A 26478-nucleotide genomic window follows, 5' to 3' on the forward strand; every position below is an offset into this window, starting at 1 on the left:
TTTGTGCATTAATGGTTTCTCTACAAATCACGAAAACAACCAAATCCAACAAAATAAGACCAAATCCAACAATATTTACGTAGAAAATTATCTTAAAACCTTCAAACAAACAACAAAAACAACCAAATCCAATTGAACAAGACCACCGAAAAGAGCTCTCTAGTTTCTGAATAAATTCTTTTAAAAACAAATCTTGAACCATTATACATAGATTCTCAAGAGAACCACAAATAAATAAATAAGAAAATAACAATATTTATGTTGTTTAATAGCAAACAAACCTTATATATTCTGAAACATGACTCTTAGTATTAGATCAGCAATATGCATAGTCCTGTAAAACAACATACGATAAAAATTACACAATTCTTTTAATGAAACCCTTCACACTTTTCATTCACCCATTTTCAGTGCACTACCAATAAAGAAAATAAAAACGCAAAATAAATTGCGACATGGAATATGAAAGTGGCAAGAGAAAGAGTATGCAAGGTATGGATTTCGTTTTTTTTAAGTGAAGTTCATAGTTTATTATTAAAAATAACTTTTATCACGTAACAAAAATAAAATATAAGATTTATGTGACCATCCTTTTATAATAATTAATTTAATTTTCAAAGTTAATGAGCATTGACTTGAATCTAAATTTATTGTAAATATGTTATTATAACTAGTAATGTATAACTCGTGGACTGAAAGTAATTATGGAGAAATTTAAAATATTCATCAACTACATTAATATATATATATATATATATATATATATATATATATATATATATATATATATATATATATATATTTGTTAACTTATGCTCTTTTTTCAATTGGTACATTTTAGTAGAGTGTACTGGTTTTAGTAGACAAAAATGTCTTCATATATTATGATTATAAGTTTAAAGGTCAATGATATTTGAATAATTTTCATTCTCAAAACTAAATAAAAAAAACAAGAAATCCCCAAACTTTTATTCACCTCCCTCGTTACTCTCAACCCTTTATATTTTATCTCTCTCACTCCAAACTGAAAAAATCAACTCTTTACAAAGACAAATTTTTTAACGGCGACACTAATGCTTACAATTTTTATTTTCAGTTAGACGTGAACATAGTTACAAACGGAACAACATTGAAGATATATATAAAAGAAAGTTTATTTGTCATCGAGCAGGTGTTGCTAAACAAAAAAAATTACTAAAGTAGAAAAATAAAAAAACAAAAATGTTCAAGATGTAATTGTAGTGCAAAATTGTTGAAATATAAAAGAACATTTGACTTCAAGGAAAAATGGATGGTTACATGTTTTGAAAACTCTCATAATCATGCGTTATTAGATGAGAAAGAAATTTGATTTCTTCTAACTTATCGTGATATCCCTATTAATGATCAAGCTCGTATATTATTATTGTCAAAAGCTGGTTGTTCGATAAGTCTCATTATGAGAGTGCTTGAAGCGGAGAAAGGTAGATTGGGGTTAGGTGAGTGTTTTTAATTTTTTATGTTGGGCTACAGACAAAGAAAATGGTGGAATGAGAGAAATGAAAGAGGAAGGGTTGAGAGGAAACAGGGATATGAGTAAGGGTTGTGAGGTTTCTTGTTTTATTTTTTTTTTTAATTTTGAGAATAAAAATTATTCAGATATTCTTGACCTTAAAACTTAGAATTCATAATATATGATGATATTTTTGTCTACTAAAATCCGATATACATTGCTAAAATGTACTAACTAAAAAAAAGAGTGTATGCAAGTTAACAAACATATATATATATATATATATTCTTCAAAACTTATCTTTTAAATAAAATTTTAAATAAATTGTAATAAACAGTGAAAGTATATAATAACTTCTTTAATTGTAAATTAATAAAGTTGGATTAAATATTTTATAAGTAATTAAAATATATTAATTACACAAAAAAAATTATTTCAACGTTTTTTTAAAGAAATTTATGTTAAACAAATTCTTGTAAATTTAAATGTTCTTATTTTACGATATGAAAATGATTTTGATATTTTTATGTATATATTATTTGACAAACTAATCTAAATTTTACTTGGTAATGTCATAAAATTTATTTATCTATTTCAAAAATAACATTAAGAAAGTTATATAAACTAGTTAATAGAAATTGAAAGTACTACGATAAAAATAGAAAATAAATATATCAGTGATGTTCATTCTATTAATTAAATAGAAAATATTTTTTATATATTATTTATTTTTGTGTTTTATTCATACCAATATATTAAAATATAATAATTTTAATTACATAATAAATGTTAATAAAAAATGTTATATATATATATATATATATATATATATATATATATATATATATATATATATATATATATATATATATATATATATAAAGGGAGTTCATATTGTGCACAACAACGGTAAAAAAATTATAAAAAATTGAATTAAAATTATTGTAATATAATATTTGAAATACATAATTAAATCAAATATAAATATTCATTATGAAAATAAAAAAATAACTTAGAATTATAGTATTAAAATAATTAAAATGATACATTTTTTTATACTGTCAGTGGAAAAAAAATTTACTCATATGACTTAATATTGATTTATGATATTCTCAAAAATAAAAAATGTTAAAAAGTTTCATTTGGACAACTTGAATGGAAGATAAAACGAAGGCCATAGACAAGAATGAAATATATATAAATATATAGAAAGAAAAAAAGAAAAAGAAAAACCTTAAAATGGACCATATCTTCATACAATAATTTCAAAATGTTGGAAGAATTTGGTATAGTGGTTTAGAAAGTTAGTTGCGAACCTTGACATAGGTACTAAAAACTCAGATAACATACACATGCTTTATTCTACATTTTTCTTTTGACTCAAACCATTCGTCATTGTATATTTGTACTTTTTTTTTTTTTTATTAAAGTCAAACTGGGATTATTACATGCATCTATCTCTAAGGTTGATCACCAAAATAACAAACTAAGAAGATAGTGTGACCAAAAACACATTTGAAAAGAGAACAAGTAACTGCAACAACTAGATATATATTTATGGAGAGGTTTACCCAACCCAACCCAAATACACCAACGTTGTTGAGTTCCAATGTTCTCGTGAAATGACCCTAATCTCCCTTCTTATTCTCAATGCCCAACTAAACGACTTGTCGTTTTTAAAGTTGGGTGGTTGCAGACAACTTCATGCAGAAAGCACGCGTGGTTTGAGGAGCGTAGTGAGTGATGTGTACGTAGAAAACTGCAGATACTCACCCACTAACGCCACGTAGGTTATCTAGTTTGTTGCATTGCAAGACCCAAGTTGAAGCTTTAAAAGCCTGTCAAGTCTCAACCGTTTCAGAATATATTAGAGAATAAACTGCTATATATAACAAAGGTTTTTTCTCTTTCTCTCTGTCCATGGCTGCTATGCATGATGATGGTGAAGTGGGTTTTGAAGAAGGAATGCTCTGGTTACCCTCTCATGTTCTGGACGAGGCATGCGGCACCAAGGTTATATCTTTTTTCTTCTTTTCTTCCTTTGGTGTACGAAATTCAACAACATTTGCTCAACTGTCTTGCTTTCTAATTTTGGATTTCATTTATAGTTTATAATGTAATTCTAGCTAGTAATTGTGAAGTAAGTTAATGTGCTTCAATTTATCTTCAGGAATGTATGAGAAACCGATACCCAAATGTCCAAAACCATCACCAAATGCGTCAACTTGATCCTCAGAAATCACCTGGAGAACCAAAATGGCAGGTAAATGCTTTACTTCACTGCATCCATTGAATTCATCTTTGCTTATGGTTGATGGGGTCCACGAGACAGAGTCGGCAACACATGATATATACCTTTTTATTTTGTTTTGTCTGTGTGAAAATTGGTAGGAAAATGCAGGTATAGATATGAATTGAACGAAGATATGATTAGGCAGATTAGCATGTAGGTCTAAAGATTGATTGAGGTGTAGCATGGTACTTTAAAAGAAGTGTAATAGGTACATGTGTTCCACAAGTGACATCTGATTAATCAAACAATACCCTTATATTCAGGGAATTTGGCCCACTACATACGATATAAAGATTTGGCAGTTAGCATTACAGACTCCTTTTCTGTTGGAAGTCCCACATCGACTAGAGATGAGGCCATTTAAGTGTGTATAAGTGAGTGTAAACCTCATCCTACAAGCCGGTTTTGTGGGGTTGAATTAGGCTTAAAATCCACTTTTAACAGTGAGGAGGTGTGTTGGAAGTCCCACATGAACTAGAGATGAGACCATTTAAGTGTATATAAGTGGTTGAGTTAGGCTTAAAATCCACTTCTAACATACTTCTAACATTTTGCATTTTAATTTCTTTCTCAAAATTACTTGGATTTCTTTAAAGAAAGTTGAAACCGAAAGGATGAACATATATAAAGGTTAGGCAAACCTACACAAGCAGTAACTTTAATTAGTGGCTTACCAGAAAAGTTCTGGAGCATATATGCAACAAAACATTAAATTAGTACATGTCATGTCAATATTCACGTCCGAGGGTGTGTGACTGTGACTAAAAAATCAGCAAGAAAAGCTGATTTTAGAACTGCAACACCAAAAACAAATAGGGTGAAACATTAAAAAGAAATAAGATATGGTATCTCATATATGAATAATTTGGTCCTACACATTCATTGATTGAATGTACTTCACTACTGTGTATTTACAATTTTATTTTTTATACACCTAATAGTATCTTTCCTCTGTTTTCTTACTGAAATGTCCTCTCCAGTATACAAAATCTACCTCAAGATCTTTGTATACAAGGCCAAAAGTTGCCAATGGTGGACCAGGAATGCGAGTTATTTTCTTGGGATCCACGCAAAGATCCTGTGGCACTGGCGTATTCTTACCACAAGGAGCAGGCACAAACTTCCAACCAAGCCAAAGGCCAGGTTTGAGAACTTGTATTTCCTTGAAGTATTATCAAGTAGTATGAATATTCCAACAAAATATGTCTCCAATTATAACATGAAACAACATGGTCAAAGTCAATGTTGCAGATTTATTTATACTCCTAATTTTTGCAGCTTGTGCTCCTGTCATCCTTCCAGCACGAGTTGTTCAAGCTCTAAATCTTAATGTGCATGCATTAGGTGTGCAAGTTTCACCACAGCAAGGTCTTGAATCTAACTTTTTAATTTTATACATTCATTCAATGTTTTATTCAATTATAAGTATTAAATATATTGTACAGGAACTACACTTATACTTTTTTTTTTGTTCACACGTTATATTAACCTGGCCTTTCGTCTGGTTGCAGTTCAGAGATATAACCCTTTAATATGCAGAGAGGCATGCAACAAGAACTCACTAGAAAAGAGAAGTGATCAGAAAGATACGTCCAAGCAATGTAGTTTTATTTCTCAGAAACGAAGTTCTTCTCCAGAGATATTTCTCCCAAAGGATTGGACTTATTAGCTGACTTTTCATTTGCAAAAAGAGCAGTTGAATTTGAGAAGCAGACAAATTGGAGCTAGCAAAAGATTGTGCATATAAATAATAACAAAATGCATGAAATCATGCATAATGCAGAAAGTGGAATGGTTTAAAACTTTAATTTTTGTTGCTGGTTGCTCTGTTAGATTTGTTGATCATGTGTTGATTTGAAATAATAGCATCCCAAGTCTCACGAGGGTGATGTTTGTAATTGCATTCTTCAGTATTAATATAAGTTTAAGTCGTAGCATTATATTTAATGGATTAATGGATGTGAATAGTATTAAAATGTTTATATTGATTTCAGAAGTATATTTTGTTTCCTTTTTCACCCTTTTTTTAAGGGTATCTGATCTTCAACTTGAAAGAGTAAATTCCAATGAAATCAAGGATTGAGGATAGTAAGAACAAAGTCAATGAATTGACCCAGGGAAAGAGTTATCCGTCTATGCATTACTATAGATTTTGTTTCAGTGCAAAAATATATTAATAAAAAATCATCGTTATTATGGATTTATCAATAATACTGTGTATCTATAATTTATAATTTTATAAAATAACTAGAGAAACAAAAGATAAATGTAGTTTTGGTTTACATATTTTTTATTTTATCTATGTAATTATTATAACTATTTTTTTAACCTTATTTATACTGTCTAAATCATTCACATCCTCCAAGACTAAGTGAAATCATAAACTTTTTATTTTTGTCTATGACATTATTAATCATACATGAATGCATTTATAATAGGTTATATATAATTGGTGAAACAATTAATGTTATTCTTCTCTTTTTTTTTTTTTCAACCTTTTTAAACTGGGAGATGTTATAACTTAACTAGAAAACTGGAAATGTCTTAAAACAATTCAATATAATTATGACGTAATACTTCCACTAGTTTTATATCTATGACATGAATAATAATATAAGCCTTATCTGGAAGATTATGTGTATGAAAGTAATGAGATGCATATAGAAATATAGAAATAATATGTTGTTTAGGAGTGTCTTAATAAAGAAGAAATATTTAGAACAACTTCACTGAAAATTTGGACACGATTAGAAATACCATGTTTATCTTTTATATTAAGCGGCTCTTTTTAGGTGTACATTATATTTTTCTTGTAAATGAATTGATGTATTCTAAGTACATTCAAATTTATGATTTTTCTTCTGATAAAAAAATTATAATTGGTAAGGTAAATGTGGTAAAAGACATAATTAATTTATTAATTTTGTTCAAGCACACTTTATGTCTATAAACTTAATTGATTATAATGTATGATCGACTATCAATTATCACTCCACACAATTTATTATGTTAGTATTTTGTGTGCTCATATATATGTCAATTACACACACGTCAATGTGATAAAGAAGAAGGAAAAACAGACTGAATTAACTGGAACAAAGGCTAGAAGATAAAATAAAAGTATTTTTCACGAGTACTAAATAATGAAGTTCTTTTTCACAAGCGCACAACTATAAGGTAATGCTTCCATGTTTTGGCTGGTAAATATAGTAGGAATAAATTTATGTGATAAAAGTTTTGAAAGTAAAGCTAAATTTAATGAAAAACTAAATATAGTTATGAGGTAAGTGGATCCCACAACTTTTTTTTTTTTTTTTACCTCAATCCAAAGAAACACTAAATATAGATAATAAATTTCATTCTCATTTAAGATATATATTATCACCATGTCTATATTAACAAATATGAATCTATATTCTTGTTTCTAGTGATATTTCTTGTGTTTTTAAAATACATTCATTTTAATGTTTTAAAATATATTAAAAACTTATTAATATATTATTAATATATTTTGAAGGTCCAACAACATAATCAACACCGAAAAATCAACAAAAATGAACTTAAATAATATCTTTTATCACAACAAATATAAAATTGTCATTAGTTCAGTTAATTGAGTTGATATGTTACAAATACGACAATAAAATATATAAATAGAAAGACACGTTAACAATAATTACGAGAAAGTTAAATTATTCTTTAAAGCAATCTCATGACCTAGCTATACACAAGACACATCTTCCAAGTTTCATGTTTATTTTTCTTTTTTNTTTTTTTTTTTTTTTTTTGCTTTTGTTCTTATTTTTCCTATAATAGTCTATTACTCTACTTTATTCCTTTGGTGATGAATGTATAATGCTTCGTCTAATTCACAAATGTCATCCTAAGCAATTTATTATAAGACAATTTGATAGTGTAACTATCTCCCTCTTCATTCCATAGCAATCCTTTCTTTATAGATTGAGATTGAGATTGTTAAATTTATATAATTGAAGTAATTCCCATTCAAATCATGCTTTTTTCCTCTTCATCTCCTAAACCTAACATGGTCAACCCATTTACATAACTTCTTTATTGTTTCGTTCTTATTAAGATAATTTGCATATAATCTTGATAGATAATACTTTAAAGTTGTTCTAATATCCATCTATCATTCCAAAAACTTCGGGCATTTCATTATTGAGTGATTGACCACCTCGGTCCATCTGTCCATATAATTGACCGAATGGTCATATAGTACATCAAGCATGCCTTTTAAGTTTTAAATAAGACAATTTTCATTACATTTATGGTTTGCAAAGACAATAAACAAAAGTAAAAAACAAACTCTTTTTAAAGTTGGTCTTTGTCTTCTTATCTCGTATTCATACATGGAGAACTATGCGTCGGTTTCTAAAGTGAAAACTAAAAAAGATTGAAAATACTAATTTTGGATGAAGATGAAAATGTAGCCACTACAACTACAAAATGTGATTTAAAAAAAATATTTGAATTTTTTTAATTACATTGTTGTGATTCTTTGTCAAGTATTGTATTGTTTTATTTTTTGAATCCCATTTTATATGTAGTAAGATTGTGTGTTCTATATGTGCTATGAGAATGGACTTCTCCACAGAACAGAGTTGTATATGGATGTTCATAACAGGTACATAGATACTTAAAAAAAAATGAATTTTCATATTGGGCAAAACATTGATTACTATTATTAGTGTTTTCATGATTGTCGATGTTCAATATTGTTGAATTGAACGTGAGCATTGTTAAGTTAATGTATTTTTAACTTCTAGATTTACTTGTAATTGTTATGAAAAATAAAATTTCACAGATCTTAAAAATAATCTCGTTCATTGCATGGATCAAAATACCAGTGTGTATAATATAATATAATATAATCTTCATATTCAGAATATATCAAGAGATTAAAAGAAAATAATCAATCGCAGAAAAGCTTACAGAAAACTTAAGTAAAAGGAATTGAATGATCCTATATGATATTGTGAAAGAAAGCATGGATATATGGATTGGGTGGTTGTTTTGTAGTGTAGTAGAGGAAGAAAGAAGTTCTTCATTGGGAATATTAATTCTTAGAAAAATATAATGTATATAAAATAAAATTTTCTACATGATTGTTAGATGATAAATAATTACCACACTAAATAATGTGAACTAGTTTAATTAATAATGACTAAAACTAATATGAGAACATAGGTTCCTAGTTTGTTTTTGTTATGAGGGTTTCTGAGAATGCTTATGGGTTTATTGACTAGGTGGCTTGAATGAATCTTAGATACACATTAAGCCATTGTGATTAGATATTACAACGCATGAAAATTAGAAGAGTGGTATTCAGTGGAGAGGATGGGGAATGATTTGGTTAAGTGCCTTCTTCACTTCCACAATGCTCACCTTCTTTCCGTTCGCATGTTCCTTCACCTTAGCCCTCAGCTCCGCCATGAACACCCCATTGCTAAGTGTTGACTGCACCCCAATAACCTCTATCCTCACCTCCCTCAGCATCTGCATCACATCAAGAAGCAACCCTTCTCTGTGGACGCACTCGATCTCCAACAGTGCGTCGCTCTCAATGATCGAAACTTGCACTGATGTTGCCGTCTCAGCCTCCACCGCCGTCGCCTTTGCCGCCACCCCTTCCACAATCCTCACCTTCCTCTTCTCCATCACCGTCACCCCACTCCTCTGCTGCTCCTTGCTCGAATTGCTGCTCGTCCTTTGAACCGTTACCTATCCACATTTCTTAACGCGTCAACAAATCATGTCACCAAAATATATAAACTTTATTATAATACGGATAATGTCGTTGTTTCTTCGATCTAAAATCACCTCAGGGAGCTTCGAACGGTGTTCCGCCTCAGTGTGCCGGTTGCGCGCCTCAAGCTCCTGGATCTTCCGCCGCAGCTGCTTCACATACTCGATGGTGTCACCCAGAATTGATGCCTTGTCCATTTTGGTGACGAAGGGGACCAGTGACCGCAGGATTACGAACCGCTCGTTCAGCTTCTCGCGGCGGCGGCGCTCCGCGAGCACGTGGTTGGCGCTCAGCTCGTCCTGCGGCGTTCCCTTGCCGCGCAGCTTGGGGTCGGCGGCGGTTTGGGGAGAGGTTTCGGCGGGGTTCTTGGCATGGAGGTAGGGGACGGTGAAGAGAATGTACTTGAGGAGCCACTGGCTGGGGCCGTCGACCGCCGGGTGGAAGAGGTGGCTGGCGCGGCTACTCCACTTTGTGAAAGCTGAATGCGTGGAGTATGTGATGTAGCCAACGGAGGTCGGCGATGTGGGCCACCGGCTGGACTGGTTTTGGAGAATGTTGGATACGGTTTCAGAGTAGTGATTGTCCTCTTGGGTCAAGTCTTCTAATAGATGCGGGGCTGCAAAATGCATGCACATATTTAACGTGGAAATTATGTGTAAAATTAAGAATTATATTAATATAACTAAATTATTAACACTTTCTTACTATTATTATTATTTTTGTGCACGTATTTAAAATTGAATCCCCAAACTCTAAAAATGGATTTGAAAGATACATTTGAGAGAATTTTAGATAATTTAATGATAAATTTTGTTGTTATTTATTTGGGTAAATTTGGAGGTAAGTGAGAGCGAATTTGAAAGTAAATTCTTTTAATCTGTCAAATAAATTAAATTCTACATTAATTCTTACAAAATTTATTTCTAAATCCACTCTTACATCCCTCCAAATCTATTCAAACAAGCAAAAAAAAAAATTTCTTTCAAATTCTCTTAAATGCTCTGAATTACTCTCCTCCAAATAAAATAAATTATTCAACCGATCAGAGTCTTCCAAATCATGATTCAATTGGTATAAAGTAAAAAAAATAGTAAAAATTATATATATGAGTAAAAAAAATATGAAACTCGATTTCGCAGTGTGCATTCCCAATCTTAAAGTTCTATTCTCTCTATATATTGAAAATAAAAATAAGTCTCAAGATTCAGTATCGGTTGTTATTTCAAAATAAAAATATGCTTTATAAATTACAATCTCAAGTATCATATAGGTCCTATTTAAGATACGAATATGTCCCACTTAATAAGTTATAATTTGTTTCGAAGGTTAAAATGTAAAAGTAAAGTACAAGTTAGTATTAATATCATTAAAACAATTATTAAATTATAATTAATTTTATTGACAAAAAAAATAATTACTATATTAACTATTTAAGATACTATTTCATAAATTAAAAATTATTAATATTTAAATTATTCTCTATTATAAATAAAAAGTTATAGTTATTTTGTGTTGTACATGATTTCTAATATTAGTTACTAAGATTTTAACTATAAAATAATATTTGACTTAGTAAATATAGTAACTAATTATTTTTGTCTGTAAAATTAGCTGGTATTTAATTATTTTCTTATAGATACTATAAAAGAGATATGCAATAATGAAAGTCAAGATATTAAATGTGTAAAAGTAAAATAATAATAAACAGTTTTATGAAATTACCTCATATATTTGACCTTTTTATGTTAAAATATTTAAAATATAATAATTTTAGAATTATTTTAATTAACCCATTTCAACCAAATTTATTTTTAGGCTAGTTTTTTATTTTTTAAATCCATATATAAAATAAGAGTTTAAGTATGCTTTTTGTTAATATATATTTTTATGTATTTTTAATCATTACAAAAATTAAGACATGTTTTAAATATTATTACTAAATATAGTAAACTTAAAGTTAAAAATGGAAAATATTAATATAATTAAGATAAAGAAAATAAAAATTAAGATGATTGCATTTTTAACGGCTTTAAATACTATCTTTTCTTATTTATTTTTTATAAAATTTTCGTCACATTTAGTCTTTGAAGTTTATGTTATTGTTTTATTTTTTGTACTTATTAACATATAATAAATGTGGCAAACAGATATTAAAATATTAATTAAAATAATCATACTACTTTTAATACCTTATTCAATCAAATAATATATTTAACATTTTTTTTATAAATAAGATAATCACTTATTTATTTTTAAGATATTATGAAATATAATTGTTATTTTATAATAATAATAATAAATTTTTAATTTTTCAATATTTGAAGAAAATTATTACATATGATCGTCATATATAATATCATTTTATATGTTAAGAGATTAGTGTCAAAAGGATATAAATATATTATGAATAAAATGATTTTATATTAGTTTTAAATTATGTAATGAAAAAACAATGATAATTTTTATACATAAATATAATTTAATATATTATAATTGATAATTCTATAAATATAAAGCATATTTATTACTTTTATTTTTAGAGATAAATTTCGTATTATGAAACTAGAAAGTAAATTATTTTATAACCTTTCAAAATTGTAAATTATCAATAAAAAAATTAGAAACGTCTAAGTAAATTGTAATTATTTGTGATGAAAATATAATGTTGAAATTAAATTATTTAAAAAATAGAAAAAGTAATTATTTTATTTATCTTAATAGAGAATATGTTTTTATTTAATAAAATTAAGAATCTAAAAAATAATATTCATATTAATTGAAAATATTACATTAAAATAATCTTGATTTATAGGAAAGTATAAATCAGGACAATTAGAAAGCATTAGATATTTAATAAGAAAATGCTTTCATATGAACTAAAAATATCATATTTAAATAAAAAAATAATAAATAATAGGAGAGATAACAAATTAATAATAAGAATAAAGATGATAGATATTTTGAAAGATAAGAAGGATGGAGATATGATTTTATAGTGCTTAGAATAAATGTAAAAGGTGAAGAATAAATAAAATTCGAGTTTATATTAATTAAAAAATGCCATCTACACAAACCATGGATAAAATGGTAGAGAAAAATGTAGGATAAATGATATAATGAAATAAAAAACCATAAAAATATTAATGATAATATGTTTGTAATTAAAATATTGAAATACCACTATTTATGACTAATTGATATAAAATTTTATATGTAATTCATAATTTGTGGTAATATATGAAAATTATTTTTACTTTTCAGTATACTTCTTATTCATGTAACACCACTTTAATTATTTTCTTCTACTTCACCTTCTCTTTCAAACAACGGCTAAAATTAATGATCTAATTGATATATCATTTCTTTCCACACTCCATTTTTTCTTTATGTACTGAAAAATATATTAAAACTAAAATATATTAATAGTTTATAACAATACACATGGAATTCCTTTTTCATATTTACATCTTAATTCCAATAATCTTTAGTCTATGTAATACTATTTTTCTCACCCTCAGTTTTAAATAACACTCTTCAAGTTTTATATTCAAACTATTTTCTCAGACTTCAGTTTTCTATGTATTGAAAATTTATTAAAATTATAATATAGACATTAATATGTAAATAATAAAAATCATAACAACAATTAACTTTTTCTGTATTACATACTTAATTTTTCTTGTTGTTTCTTCCTATCTCTCTTCTTATGACATAATATAACCTACGAAATTTATCATTTTTATTCTCTCTCTAAGTGTATATTAGACATCAATACTCGCTTTTAGTGTCCATGTATATTTTCTTTTATATAAATTATATTTTATGTTACTTTATTTATAATGTTATATTGTATATATGTGAGAAGGAGAAAACAAAATTAAGTTTAACCAAATGGAAGTGTAATTGTAGAGGATGAAACTCACTTTAAATTAAAAAAAAAACTATTTTATTTTAAATACATATAGTTAAAATTAATATAAATATTTAATTTCATCTAAATAAAAAGAATATAGTGTGAGAAAATGTGGACATGTCCTAGCACATATGTTGTTTAATAATTTTAATTCTACTAATTTACAGTACCATTGATATATATTAAAGTAGATAATATGTGTTGTCCATTTATGTTGACTATCTTGAAGATGTGTACATAACTAAGTCTAATAAAAGTTAATTTAAAATTCAAGGACTTATAATTTGTTTGTTGTGAAAAATACATTTTCTTTTCATTTCAGTCTTGGATTTTGGAGTACTTTGAAACAGTCAAAAGCTAAAAACTTACATATATGTTTAAAACAAGGGAAAGAAAGAATATTATCCACATTCTGACTTATTTTGATTTGTTCTTGTTGACATTAAAATGTATAATGTTTTGGATTTATCTTCCAAACATGTCCAATGCTGTGGTAGGTCATTGAGTTTTGGAGATTTTTCATCCAAACAATGCTTATCTTTAAAATAACATATCTAATCATTAAACAGTGTTTTAGTTCCTCTTTGCCCGCAACCACTTTATGATTGGTGTTGGTTTGAGAAGAAATTAAAAGAATAGAAAATAATGAAATTAGTTTTTATTGGTGACACAGAATGAAAAATAATTTCAGAAATCATAAAATTTACTCATTTTTTTATTTTTTTTTTTAGATTTTATTCATTTCATCTCTTCAAATAAAATACTTTTAAATTTATTTGTTTCATATTTTCTTTTCTAATCATTCATTCATTTTTAGCTGATTTTAAGTTAAAACCATTACTATTTAGCAAGTAGTAGTACTACTTCGGCCTCTGTTTTCTTTTCCTGTCTTTTTAAGAACGAAATAATATACACCTCTTAAAAAAATAAAATAAAAAATTATATATAGATATATAAACAACTATATATATTTATATTATCTTCATAGTAATAATAATAAAAATAATAATCATCAAATCACATGTTAGTCATTATTAGTTTACTTTTTATAATTATAAATATACTACCTTATTTTCAATATATTTTTTTTTGTTATTACATTCATTATTGTTAGGAAAATGTGTCATTAATGTTGGTGTCTTGGTTATCATTATTATGAACATCTTTACGTACATATAGAGTGTGGGATCACTCCTTTCATGGCTCTGCATTAAAAACCAATTTGGTGGTTTAGACTTTTGCTGAGGACCCTCACCAAACTAATGTATTAGGATAAGGACCACATGCCCTAGCGCTAGATTAGTCTTCTTATACGACAATTATTTAATTAATAATATTCAAAATTAATAACTAATTAATAAAGACCTACCTAACGTGGTCCATGTATTCTAGGTGTTGAATGTTTGGTGTTATCAGTTTATCATTCACATGTATGCATGGATGATTGTTTTTGCATAACTAAATAACTACCAGTTTACCTGAAGCTGGTAGTTGAACTTGTAATGCCTCTTCACTCGGGCCCCACCTCACGCTCGACTCAGCCTGCCCCGCCGCGTTCCCTCCTTGACTCACCGCCAGCAAGTGGAAGTCCGAGTCTAAGTTGTTCGACCCGTCGTTCGGAGACCCCACCCGGATATCCTCCGGCAACTCCAGCTGCATCAGCTCGCTGGGCTCCGCCCTCGTCACGTCCTCCATCTCCGGCGTCGTGACCCGGCGAGCAATGCGATCTCGGGTCTCGTCCTCAGAGGCGGACTCCGCCCCCTCCTCCTCTTCTTCTTCCTCCTCCTCCTCATCCTCCTCCTCTTCATCTTCGTCCATCTCGTCGTTTAGGACGGGATCGGCTGCGGGTGCGTCTGCGACAGTGTACATGACGGCGGGGATGTGGTCGGAGGAGGAGATGGGGTTGGAGGTTGAGTGCTCGGACAGGGCGGGCTTGGGCGGCAGAGGGTGGTGGTGTTCTGCGAAGAATGTCTTCACGTGGTGGATGAAGTTAAGGTCTTCTTGAACCTAAGCAAAAAAGAGAAAAAATGAACATATACAAGTGAAAAGGTTGTTGCGTTAAGCATGAGTGGTTACGTTAGGAGGGAGTGAAGGTTGGTTACCTTATCCGTTGTACCAAACTCAACAACGCCGTCCAATAAAGGAATGCACACCACTGTCTGTATGTTACAAATCACAAATTCATCATATTTAATTAATATTATATTTATATATTATTATTCACTTTAATTTTCTTCTTATATTCTTTTTTGTATTCGACTTTTATGGATTTTGAACAATGAGAAAAAACTATAAAAGATAATGGTTACCTGTATTCGAGCACTCTATGATTGTGGAAAAGTTTGCAACCAGAAACCACAGAAAAACACAAGTTAGTAAATTATGAATCACCCTTCTTGTCATTCAATAAATTCAAAAGTGTAACTTTCTTTACATCCAAAAGGAAAAATATTCTTTTTGAGATACTCTTTTGGTTCTACGTTGACTTCACATTGGTTTTTATAATAAAATATTATATTCACATAATAAAAACATGTAAAAATATAGAATTATAATAAAATAATAATTTATGAAATTATAAGTTGAGTGTAAAAGAAAATTGAAAGTGTCAAACTAACTTGACCCGTTTAAATTCTGCATTATTCATCCTTATTGTTAGCTTTCCTATCTTATATATTCTGCCCTTCATTTCATTGATCCTACAGAAAAAAAATGGTAAGTTTTTCCCTTAGTTAAGAAAAAGTAATGTTATAATGTTTAAGAAATTGATTAACATACTTTATAATAAAGTAGTAATTTTTATATTTTTTAATATAATTAATAAACTCTTTTCTTTGGATACTTTCTACTTTTAATAGCATTTGTCTTGAAATATTATGTGATTTGTTTGGTATATAGAAGAAGCACCTTGGCTAGAATAGCTCGTGAAAATGTTTTGCTGTCCACCTCGTTTGCACCAGTGAGCCAAACATGCTGCCTCCTAGCATATGCCTTTCCAGGCAACCTTATAGCGCAGTTCAGTAATATGTGTCAAATGCAAAAAAATAAATTAAAAGAATAACCATTTTTCTCTCAAATTCCATATACTTAAATTATTATATATGTTAGAAATATTGTGAACTTTTACCCCTTAAATGAAAACTCTTTTATTAAAGAGAATTCAATGTATATGTAAATAAAATTCCCAGAATTGGAGAGAATCTAAACAATCGTCAAAAACAATGATTTGCTTCATACAGACAGATGAAGATCCTGATATGTTAAAAGCAAACATAATAATGTCCCACATAATAGAGAAAGATACAAGAACAGTTATATATAGAAAGATCTACAATTATTTATACATATGTAGCTCCTTAATTTAATTTTATATCTTTTTGTCTTACAACAACAACAAGATTGTCATGTTTCTTTCTAACATGAAATAATCTGAATCCCACATTAAAATTAGTGCATTATATTATTAGATTCCTAATATAGTACTGCTCCACTGAGCTCTATTAAACTTTTTATTTGTCCTTCTCCCCACCATAGCGTGTCCTACAGAATATATACAAAACCAAAGGGATCTAGATTTGTGTGTGTGAAAGTAGACCAGCCTAAATTCACATCCTATATCTGTTATATAATTGAGAAGTAAATAGCATGGTGCAAGATTTGACAGGAGGATGCATCCATCTGTTATATAGGGAGCAATTGATGTTATAAATCCTTTTGATGGAAGGGAAAATGGTATTAGCAATTTAGGAGAAAAATCTAGTATTGAAACACGGATTCCTATAGTAAATTATTTTTCCATAATGGAAAAAGTTTGATCCCGGAGGAGGAGGGAGAAGAAAAGGAAGATGAAGGTGTGATTGCAAAAAGTTCCAAATGAGGATGGTAGCTACAGTGGAATTTTTTTGCAGCTATGTCGCTTTAAATTTGAACGCTTTAATTTGTCTGGTTTCTCAAAATAGGCAATTCCCTCTAGCAGCAGTCTTATTCAAGCATATAATGCGCAACTAAATATTGACCAGCTCAGCAAATTCTTTTTTGACAGAATGCTCCGAATATATTCCCCAACACATTCTAACACAACTCTCAATATCAATGCTGTCAGTTTGACAAATTTACGTAATCTAACTGTGCTTCATTTACTCCTGAAAGCAGAATCTGAGAAACCTTCGAATAGGAAGAAGAAATAAAGTCCCTCAACCACCTTTTGGTACTTAGAGACAAATCATACCATACGCTAAACACTTCCAACAAATAATTTATAATTGCACAAGTTTTACCGTCTCTTCTCTATTTCTACACAAGATATCAAATTCCTTTCACTATACAATCTGCACTAAATTAATATATATTTTTCAACAACATCTCTCTAATACAATATTTTCACTAAACACTTCTTCATCGACTCAAATGTGTAATCAATTATTCATCAATTATTCAATAGTTCTTGATAATCTTGTAAATTTTATCAAATATATGTAAATATTATAGAGGGAATCAAAGAACGCTTGTTATTTATATATATATGTTAGCATTTTCTTTTCAGTCTGTGTATATATATCTTTTACTGACACTTCATAAATTCGAAGCTACCCAGATTGCATTTAAACTACCCTCACAGAAGCCTCTGGGCCAGTCTTGATGCCTCACCAAAATGAACTTCCAAGTGAGGGAAATCGCATTGATACTTCATTGATAACCTTTAGCATGACCTCTTTATGAGAAAATGATTTAACATCTTTAATTTTCTCTAAACAAAGTAAGGAAGGCACTTGTTTGAAAAGCTAAGTTAGCACAAATGGAAAGTTATTAAATTTTTGCAGCTGCTATCGTTGCATTTAAATTCATAAGTCACAGTAGCTAGTCTCTCCCTTTCTCTTTTACTAAGGGACATTATAATACTTCTTCTCACCCTTTACAAAAGCTACCGTTCCACTTATCTTCAAAAGGTAATAATTAACTCAAAATTTTGAACCCAAGCTATACATATCTAGGAAACGGCCTATCAGATAATAAACTTCACCACATCAAATATAGTTCAACATTATTAAAAAGAGTCTTAAAGAACTGATAAAGTTAAAGTTAGATTAGATTTCTATGTAAAGACATAAAGAAAGCTTTATGACAAATAATGCAACATGACTTACCCAACACCAGGAGGAAAGGAGAATGAGACACACATCAAATAGAACCATTCTGATTCTGTTAAGTCCTCTGGCGACAAGGCGGCGCAAGGCCGTCGAGTTGGCGGATTTGTCTCTCCGGCAGACAGTGATTCATACAGTTCTCTAAGTTGCTGGCTTCTTTGGAGAGATGCCTCCTCAGCACTCACTTCCATTGGTTGCACCGTCTTCCTAGTCTTGATTGCCCCATTGTAGTACCCATCACCCCAAACCAGAATCCTAAATCAACATAACATATAACACATGACCTTAAAACTAACATGTTGTAATTTAGTGTGACACTAGTTACTTACACACATACATGTGTCGGTTAGAGAGAGTAAGAAACATTAATTAGAAGAGTATTGGTCATTATATATGATATGGGACAATTAGTGTGGATAAAGTGAATTAATAACCACGTACACTTGTTGTGGGCAAAGTTGCCAGAAGAGGCTATAAGTCCAGTGAACAGATTGCACCGCAGCCTGCAACATGCTTTGGAGCCTATTGCCTAGTGGTGCAGCCATTGTTCCTAACAGGGTTTCGGAACAGAAGGCTTTTGGTTACTTCTCTGGAACCATGTCTAGTTTGCTTGAAAAAACATAGCCAAAAGTGGGAAAAAGGTGAGAAAAAGGAAAAAAAAAAAAAAAGGGTTCTTGGTTTTGATGAGAAGTTAATAGGCAATGAAAAAAAAGATTGTTTTGCGTGGATCTGAGCGGAAAATCAAAGCTTTAATTTATTGGGAGTGAAAGGAAGGGAGAAAATAAGGTAAAGGGAGTTCTGAAAAGAGAAGAGAAGGTAAAGAAATTAAGTATAGACCTGCAGATGGATGTGTGGTTTGCGTATTGGAGAGAAAGAGATGTTTAAAAAGGTGTATGACTTTGAGGTGGATATGCGGGCGATCCAAGAATTACCAAATCTCTGTAAGGAGAAGATCTAGGAACGTTTGTTGGTTAATGATCAGAAAGAGAGAGACAGAGAGACAGAGAGAGAAATAGGGTTTTGAAACTGAAGAAAGTGTATGGTTTTGACTGGTTGGTCTACCAGACAGTGGTAGCTAGCTATGTATGTGGTTTGAGGGTGGCTTGTGGTTTGTTAGTTGTGTTTCTTCAGGATTTTGGAAAACAAAATGATTTTCTAAAATGTATTTGGGTATATATACTTGATGAGTATAAGACAGATAGAAAAGAACCATGTGTGTAACAAATACTAACAACATTAGTTATCATGAAAGAAAAATGAAAATTGAAATAGATGCGTGCAAATTAAGCACCCGCGTATCATGAAAAAAACACGAGGATTATGTCACCCTCTAAATTCTAGTCAGAACCATAAGGTCATATACTATAAATGCAAGACTAAAAAAAGTGCTATTAAATTGGAAAATTCTATCCTGAAAACCTCTTCAAGAGTATAACAATTAAAATCAAATGTCATTTAATACATATTTTAGATGTTTAAACGTGAACGAGGTCCAATTAATTTTAACACTTTTTGTGCTATTCATTACGAGATCATCATCTGATAGTTAACTTATAGTTTTAAATATGTATATTTATTTTAATTAAAAGAATTTCAGTTGCTTTTGTTAAGACTTCTCAAAAGAGTTATACTATTAATATTTAGGTTTAATTATTCATGTAAACAATATTTTCTATTTTTGATCACTTTTTTAAAATAGTTCTTTTATCTTTCTTTTTTCTCAACTGGATTTCAATTATTAAAAAATTAAAACAATTAAGTTATTGGGGTTAGTTTGTTACTAGCACTATTAAAGAGGTGTCATGTGTTAACTCCTATTTTTTTTTTAATTTTCTAAATATTTTTATTTTAAATTTTTATTGTTTTAATTTTTTTTTGAAAAAAAAAATTGTCAGTGTCAAGTTGATCTTATGCCACATGACAATGCCAGTGTAATATGGCACTGATAGTGTTACGTGTCACAGTTGCATTTGTCTGGTTCCTATATTTTTATTTTGTTTCAATTTAGTCCCTATATTTTTATTTTGTCTTAATTCAATACTACTTTTTTTTAAAATTAAATAATTTTGTCTCCTCTCAATCCAAACAAAATTTAATTTGTATATAAATATATACAAGTATTTTTATTAAAATTGATATTTTTATTAAATAATTTTAACAAAATTAAGTTTGTTTATATTTATATTTACTTAATTATATAAATGTTAATTATGTTTTTTAAATATACCTCTAACAAATTAAAAAAAATTAATTTTGTCACACTGTCATTTTCACGTAGCACAAAGTTAGCTTGACACGTGACAACTTTTTTTATTTTTCAAAAAATAATAAAAGAAAATAAAATTATAAATATTTAAAAAATTATGAGCTAACACACGGTATCCTCTCTAACGGTGTTAGTGCAAAACTAATGACATAAACCTAATTGCTCTAATTTTTCAAAAATAGAGATCCAATTGAAAGAAAAAAAAGTGAAAGACCTATTTGAGAAAAAAAAAATAAAGACTATATAAATGATTGAACCTAATATTTAATAAGAAAATGTTTAAATATTAATTTGAAATTAATTATATAATATTAGCTATAATATATATTCTCACTCGACCACACTTTGCATACTTATTAAGTTAAATAATTAAATTTAAAATTAGTAAATTTGAAATAATGTAAAAGGTAACTTTTTTTAATAAGCTACTTTAAAACTTAATTATAAACTAAGAATTAAAAATATATAAATTGTATTTAGAGAGTCAAAAGTACCTTTTAAATAGTTTTTTTTTTTTCACTTTATGAACTCCTAATATTCGATACTTGTCCTATGAACCTCTCTTGTCCTTAATCGAACGATAGGGTGTTTATAAAAGATTCTTTGTAACGATCTACAACCATACACCATAAAAAAAAAACAGGATTTATTAATGAACATAATCCGTTGAAAACAACCTATTTTCGTCAGTAATACACGATTTTCAACAGATTACCGACAATTAGTAATCCGTCAGTAATTTCACTATCGTTAAAAATTACTAACGAAATTAGGCCTTCGGTAATTACCGAAAGATATATCCGTCGGTAATTACCGAATGATGTATCCCTTGGTAATTACCAAAAGATATATCCTTCAGTAAGTCTGTTGGTAACGTCATGACAAATTCAAGTGCAATTTTTATTAGTTGTTTACTCCTACATTCACACAATCAGACCTGCACAAAACAATATCCAACCCACAAAGACACAATCAAACCTGTAAAAACAATATCCAACCCACAATTATCTAATCATACCTCTAATATATCATAAGTGAGAACGGAGAAGAGAAGAGGAAAGTGAGAGGGAAAGGAGAAAGTTTATTCTTATTTCATCGAAGAACATACTGATAGATGATGATCCATCGATAAGTTAAAACATAAATATCTTACCGAAATAATATGTCGTTGGTAAACACAAAACATGTGTCCTTCGGTTAATCTTGAAGTACCTGAAAAACACTAGAAGGGAGAGGAGGGGTGAATAGTGTTTTTGGAAAAATATTTTTGCAACCTTTCTGATATAGTATGTTCGTTGAGTACATGTTTAACAAATAAGTGTTAAACGCTCGACCTTATAAGTGGTTATGAACAATAACTTCTTTTTACGTGCTATTTAGAATATACTCTACAGTGTTTGTAAGAACTTCCTTAGTTAAATATGAATCATTTAGTACGAAAGTTTCTTGTATATAAAATTAAAATGCAACTGCAGGTTTTGTAAGAGAAGCATATAGACAAAAGTATATAGTAATTTCACAAGTATTTTTATACTGGTTCACTCTAATTGAGCCACATCTAGTCTTCTCTATAAATAGAGGTTCTGGTATAACCTTGAACATGAGCACAACTGAATATTCCCATCACTCCTAGTATCCTCAATCAGCCAATGACCTTCCGTTACCCTAGACTGGATGAGTATTTGCACCACTGATAACGGTTGAAAAACAGTTATTTTCATATGTCAATTTAGACCAAATTACACCCTTTAAGACTTAGAACGAGCTTAGAATCAAGTAAAACTCAATAAATGAGTTAGTCGAGAGTCAAAAGCTGTTTTTAGCGATATTATGCTTGTTTTGCATTGCTTTGTAGTGATTTTGATGAAAGTGAAGATTGATATTGAAGATGAAGGTCTTAGACTCAAGATTAAGGAAGAAAATTGAAGAAGAGAAGAGTCAAGAAATCGCCCAGTGGCAAAATTCACCGCTAGGCGGTCCAAGGCGAGGAGAAGGCACCTAGCGTGGGCGCTGGGCGGATTTGCGATTAGAGGCAAACCGCCGGGCGGCGACCCCCTGCCGTCGAGCTGTGGCACGATTAGAGGCAAACCGCCGGGCGACATAAGTGTGCCGCCGGGCGGTTGTCCGCTGGGTATGGGCCTGTTTTCTGTGACGCTCCTCAGTTATAAATAGCCCTGTTACAATTTCATTCTCATTCTTTTGACAGAAGAGGCGGCCAGACCTAATTTTCACTCTCTGGAGAGGATCTCTTGGATGCTTAGGCTCCTTTTCATCTTATCTAGGGTTTGCTTTTCCATTCTTTCATTATTTTCATCTAAGTTCACCATGACAATGGTGAACTAAACCCTTTTGTTGTTTGGGGAAACACTGTAATCTTTTGAAAATCTCTTTTATTGAAACTCTTGTTTATTTATATGATTCTTCATATGCTTTGATTGTCAATTGTTGGGTTCTCATCTGCGCTTAATTCTTTTATCGTTTAACTCATTCGATAACTGTTGTTTGTCTCTATTGATACGGGAACGTACAGTACTGTCATGAACTGGTGAGAAATTCCTTGATTGAGCAATACCAACCTAGGGATAGGGGGTAGGACGATCAATTGTTTTTGCTTCTGTTCTTAATGCATTATTAATTGCTAGGGGAGGCTAGGGATAGCAAGCCGGTAATTAATAATAGGCTCTTTTCGCCGAGGGATCGGGTTGAATGTAGGCTAAGAAAGTTTGCATAACAATTAGATAATCAAGCACATTAAACAAGAGGAGTAGATAAGAGGGAGCGAATAAGATGAAATTGTAAACTCCCAACAACTCCATTCATCCATAGCTTTTTCTCTTGTCAATTGAATCAACACATTACATGTTTATTTTCTGTCCTTGCATTCACAACAATTCTTTCTCTCTACAAGTCTTACGATTTTGATTCACACGAATGATAAACGCCTTTCGAGTCTCTTGGGAAGAACGATATCGGGCTTTACCGATTATATTACTTGCACGATCTGGTACACTTGCCAGTGAGTCAACAACCACTCCTGGTATCCTCAATCAGCGAATAACCTTTAGTTTCCCTAGACTGGATGAGTATTTGCACCATTCCTAATATCCCTGATCAGCGAATAACCTTTTGTTATCCTAGATCAGTTGAGTATTCGCACCACTCCTAGTACTAGACAATCCAAGTATCCTTTGATAGGTTGTACTTTCTTTCAAACACCGCTTCTTAAGAGAAGAACATTCTGTGAATATCTCGTTTGTCTATAATGTCTACTTCTAATATTTTGAATAAAACATGCAGATGCGTGTAGAATAGGTTATCTACAAGGAATAAATTAGATTGTGCATGCAACATATATGTCTTACTCTTATCACTTTTTTTTGTTTTTGAACGTGAAGCATTTAATGTCATTTAATGCTTGCTTAGAACAACAAAGTGCTTTTTACAATTTCTACCATTGAGGTAGCATTTATCAATTAAGCTTTTCTCTAAAGATACCAAGTGTTGAGTAAGAACTTCAGCAATGGAAGAAGTAATAGTTTTAGATCATGGTATCGTCTAGATTGATGTAAACGTTTTTTGTGATATTGCCCTTTTAGAGCAAGAGCATTTGGCATGTTACATTTTCTTTTGTGTTTTTGGTTTAAGCTTTTAGGGTGTTTTTGTCATAGACAGTCTTGACTTGACATTTTTTTTCTATTTTCTTAAGAGTTCAACTGAATACCCCTTGGGTATAGTATAACTTTTGACTTGTGAGTCGTTTGGTATTGCGTCTATATATTTTAACTTAGGTGTTTTGGTGTTTTCTACAATCTTTTAAGTATTTTCCTAAGACTTTTTCTATTGTTTGGGATTTGAGCCTGATTATTATGTTTCTCCCTATACTATTTTTATGGTATTTTCAGATTCTTATTTCGTTTAATATTATTTGGTTAAACTTCAAAACATGTGAGTATTTAGACATATAGACGATTTTGTTTGAATAAATCCATCAGTAATTACCATTGACCATTGTCCATTAGTAAATATCCATTGGTAATATGCGGTTTTTTTGTAGTGATATTTGGCTAAGTTACATATCGTGTTGATGTTTTCAGTAAATAGAGATAAGTACCGATAGACGACACCTCCCTCTAGTGAGGAGTGTCCTTATCAGCGAATGACACCTATTTTTCAGTTTGAGGAAGATGGTACTCACTATTCGACTATATGTGTCTGTTATGTGACATATTGAACTTACTCCTTCGGGAGTACAACCCTTTGTATCGATATTCGACATGTGAGTTCCACTAGCCATATGGTATCCGATATCAAGTACCTAGTATGTTTATGTTTGGTTAACCAATCATCTTAAGGTTGTAGTTAATAAGGGCGAAGTGTCTTAGGCCACATACAGTACATAAGCTATTTGATAGTTTTAACTTAATATTTTCCTATTCAGCTGCTACATCTAATACATAATTATGATGTTCTTACATAGACAAATATATCTTGCAAAGATTCTAAGAGCACTCCGAACACTTCAAGCCTTCAATTCCAAAGGTATTTGTCTTTCTTTAGAGTTATTGTGCTACTTAAAGCTAGGTAGGACTTGTGCCTGTAGAAGACACTTCATTGTCCAAGTCAGTCAAAAACATCAACTAGCAATAAATGTAGTAATTAATGAATGCATTTAACATACCTCAAAGAATGTGCCATTTAACACCCGACTCTAGCGAGGAACAATGCTACTCTTCCCAAGGTGTAGAAAAGAACATATCTTCGCACGAGAAGCTACTCTCAACAAAGTCAACTATCTCTAAGTAACAGTCATTTTTTGAAGAAAGCTATAACACTAGTGCAGAAAGGGCTTTAGACGTCTGTTATTATAGGCTTTTAACGTCAGGTACCGGTCCGACATCTTTATGGGTGATGTTAATGAGACGTTGGACTTATAGAATCCGATGTCTATAAAGACGTCGGACATGGAACTAACCGATGTCTAAGGGCACTATAAAGACGTCAGTTAGTGTCATGTCCGACGTCTAAGGGCATTATAAAGATGTCAGACATGACACTAACCGACATCTAAGAGTACTATAGACGTTAGACATGGCATTAACCAACGTCTACTGAGCTTTCATTGTGTTTTAGTGCAATTTTGCTCGTGTCGTTGGATAGCCTAGTAACATCTTCTCCCTTTGCTAGTTTCCTTATAAGAAAAAATTGCGTCTTTTGGATCTCTTATGACATTTCAACCCAAAACCGAACCTGGGTCCTTGGCTAGTTCCATTCCAACCGCCAATGAAAAGGAATAGGTGACATGAGAACTAGGCAAGGACCAATGTTCGGTTTTGGGTTGAAATGCCATAAGAGATCCAAAAGACGCAACTTTTCTTACGAGAAAGCTAGCAAAGGGAGAAGGTGCTACTACGTTACCCAAAGACACAAGTAAAACTACATTAAAACACAACGACATTTTAATCGGTTCAAATAGAAGATAATCTATCAAAGACTAATTTAATCGGTGTAAAAGTAAGTTTAAACAGTTCATAAGAGATAAAGTGTACCTGGAAATGTAATGCCGCAGAGAGAAAATGTGAGGAGGAAGGCAATGAAGTGCGCAT

General features: G+C 30.4%; 2 protein-coding genes across 3 annotated transcripts; one reads left to right on the forward strand and one right to left on the reverse strand.

The window, feature by feature from the left end:
• Positions 1 to 3349: 3349 nt before the first annotated feature.
• LOC111242320 lies at positions 3350 to 5846 on the forward strand. Its single transcript, XM_022784982.1, has 5 exons — positions 3350 to 3505; positions 3663 to 3755; positions 4766 to 4928; positions 5064 to 5153; positions 5297 to 5846. Exons 1-5 carry the CDS (start codon positions 3413 to 3415, stop codon positions 5452 to 5454), a joined length of 597 nt encoding a protein of 198 aa, XP_022640703.1. The 5' UTR covers positions 3350 to 3412; the 3' UTR covers positions 5455 to 5846.
• A 2953-nt stretch (positions 5847 to 8799) lies between these two features.
• On the reverse strand, positions 8800 to 19722 carry LOC106771187 (truncated basic helix-loop-helix protein A). 2 transcript variants are annotated; one of them, XM_022785112.1, is made up of 9 exons: positions 19447 to 19722; positions 19051 to 19218; positions 18610 to 18864; positions 16373 to 16469; positions 15775 to 15789; positions 15568 to 15624; positions 14944 to 15472; positions 9627 to 10168; positions 8800 to 9527 (listed from the first exon to the last, which is right to left on the reverse strand). In XM_022785112.1, the coding sequence occupies exons 2-9, from the start codon at positions 19152 to 19154 to the stop codon at positions 9132 to 9134; spliced, it is 1995 nt and encodes a 664-aa protein (XP_022640833.1). In that variant the 5' UTR covers positions 19155 to 19218; positions 19447 to 19722; the 3' UTR covers positions 8800 to 9131. The 2 variants fall into 2 exon arrangements, with proteins under 2 accessions (XP_022640833.1, XP_014512597.1); XM_014657111.2 differs by having other exon boundaries at positions 19051 to 19722.
• Positions 19723 to 26478: the final 6756 nt, after the last annotated feature.

Source organism: Vigna radiata, chromosome 8, assembly GCF_000741045.1.
Source record: "Vigna radiata var. radiata cultivar VC1973A chromosome 8, Vradiata_ver6, whole genome shotgun sequence".
Classification (NCBI taxonomy): Eukaryota; Viridiplantae; Streptophyta; class Magnoliopsida; order Fabales; family Fabaceae; genus Vigna; species Vigna radiata.

Bases quoted from the DNA above. Each gene is read 5' to 3' on its own strand.
- LOC111242320 (XM_022784982.1), top strand. From the start codon at position 3,413: ATGGCTGCTATGCATGATGATGGTGAAGTGGGTTTTGAAGAAGGAATG. The intron at 3,756-4,765 runs GTAAATGCTTTA...TGTCCTCTCCAG, and splicing joins CTGGAGAACCAAAATGGCAG to TATACAAAATCTACCTCAAG. The intron at 5,154-5,296 runs GTCTTGAATCTA...GTCTGGTTGCAG, and splicing joins GCAAGTTTCACCACAGCAAG to TTCAGAGATATAACCCTTTA.
- LOC106771187 (XM_022785112.1), bottom strand. From the start codon at position 19,154: ATGGCTGCACCACTAGGCAATAGGCTCCAAAGCATGTTGCAGGCTGCG. The intron at 10,169-14,943 runs GTAAACTGGTAG...TGCATTTTGCAG, and splicing joins AGTTCAACTACCAGCTTCAG to CCCCGCATCTATTAGAAGAC. The intron at 9,528-9,626 runs GTGATTTTAGAT...AAATGTGGATAG, and splicing joins ACCGTTCGAAGCTCCCTGAG to GTAACGGTTCAAAGGACGAG.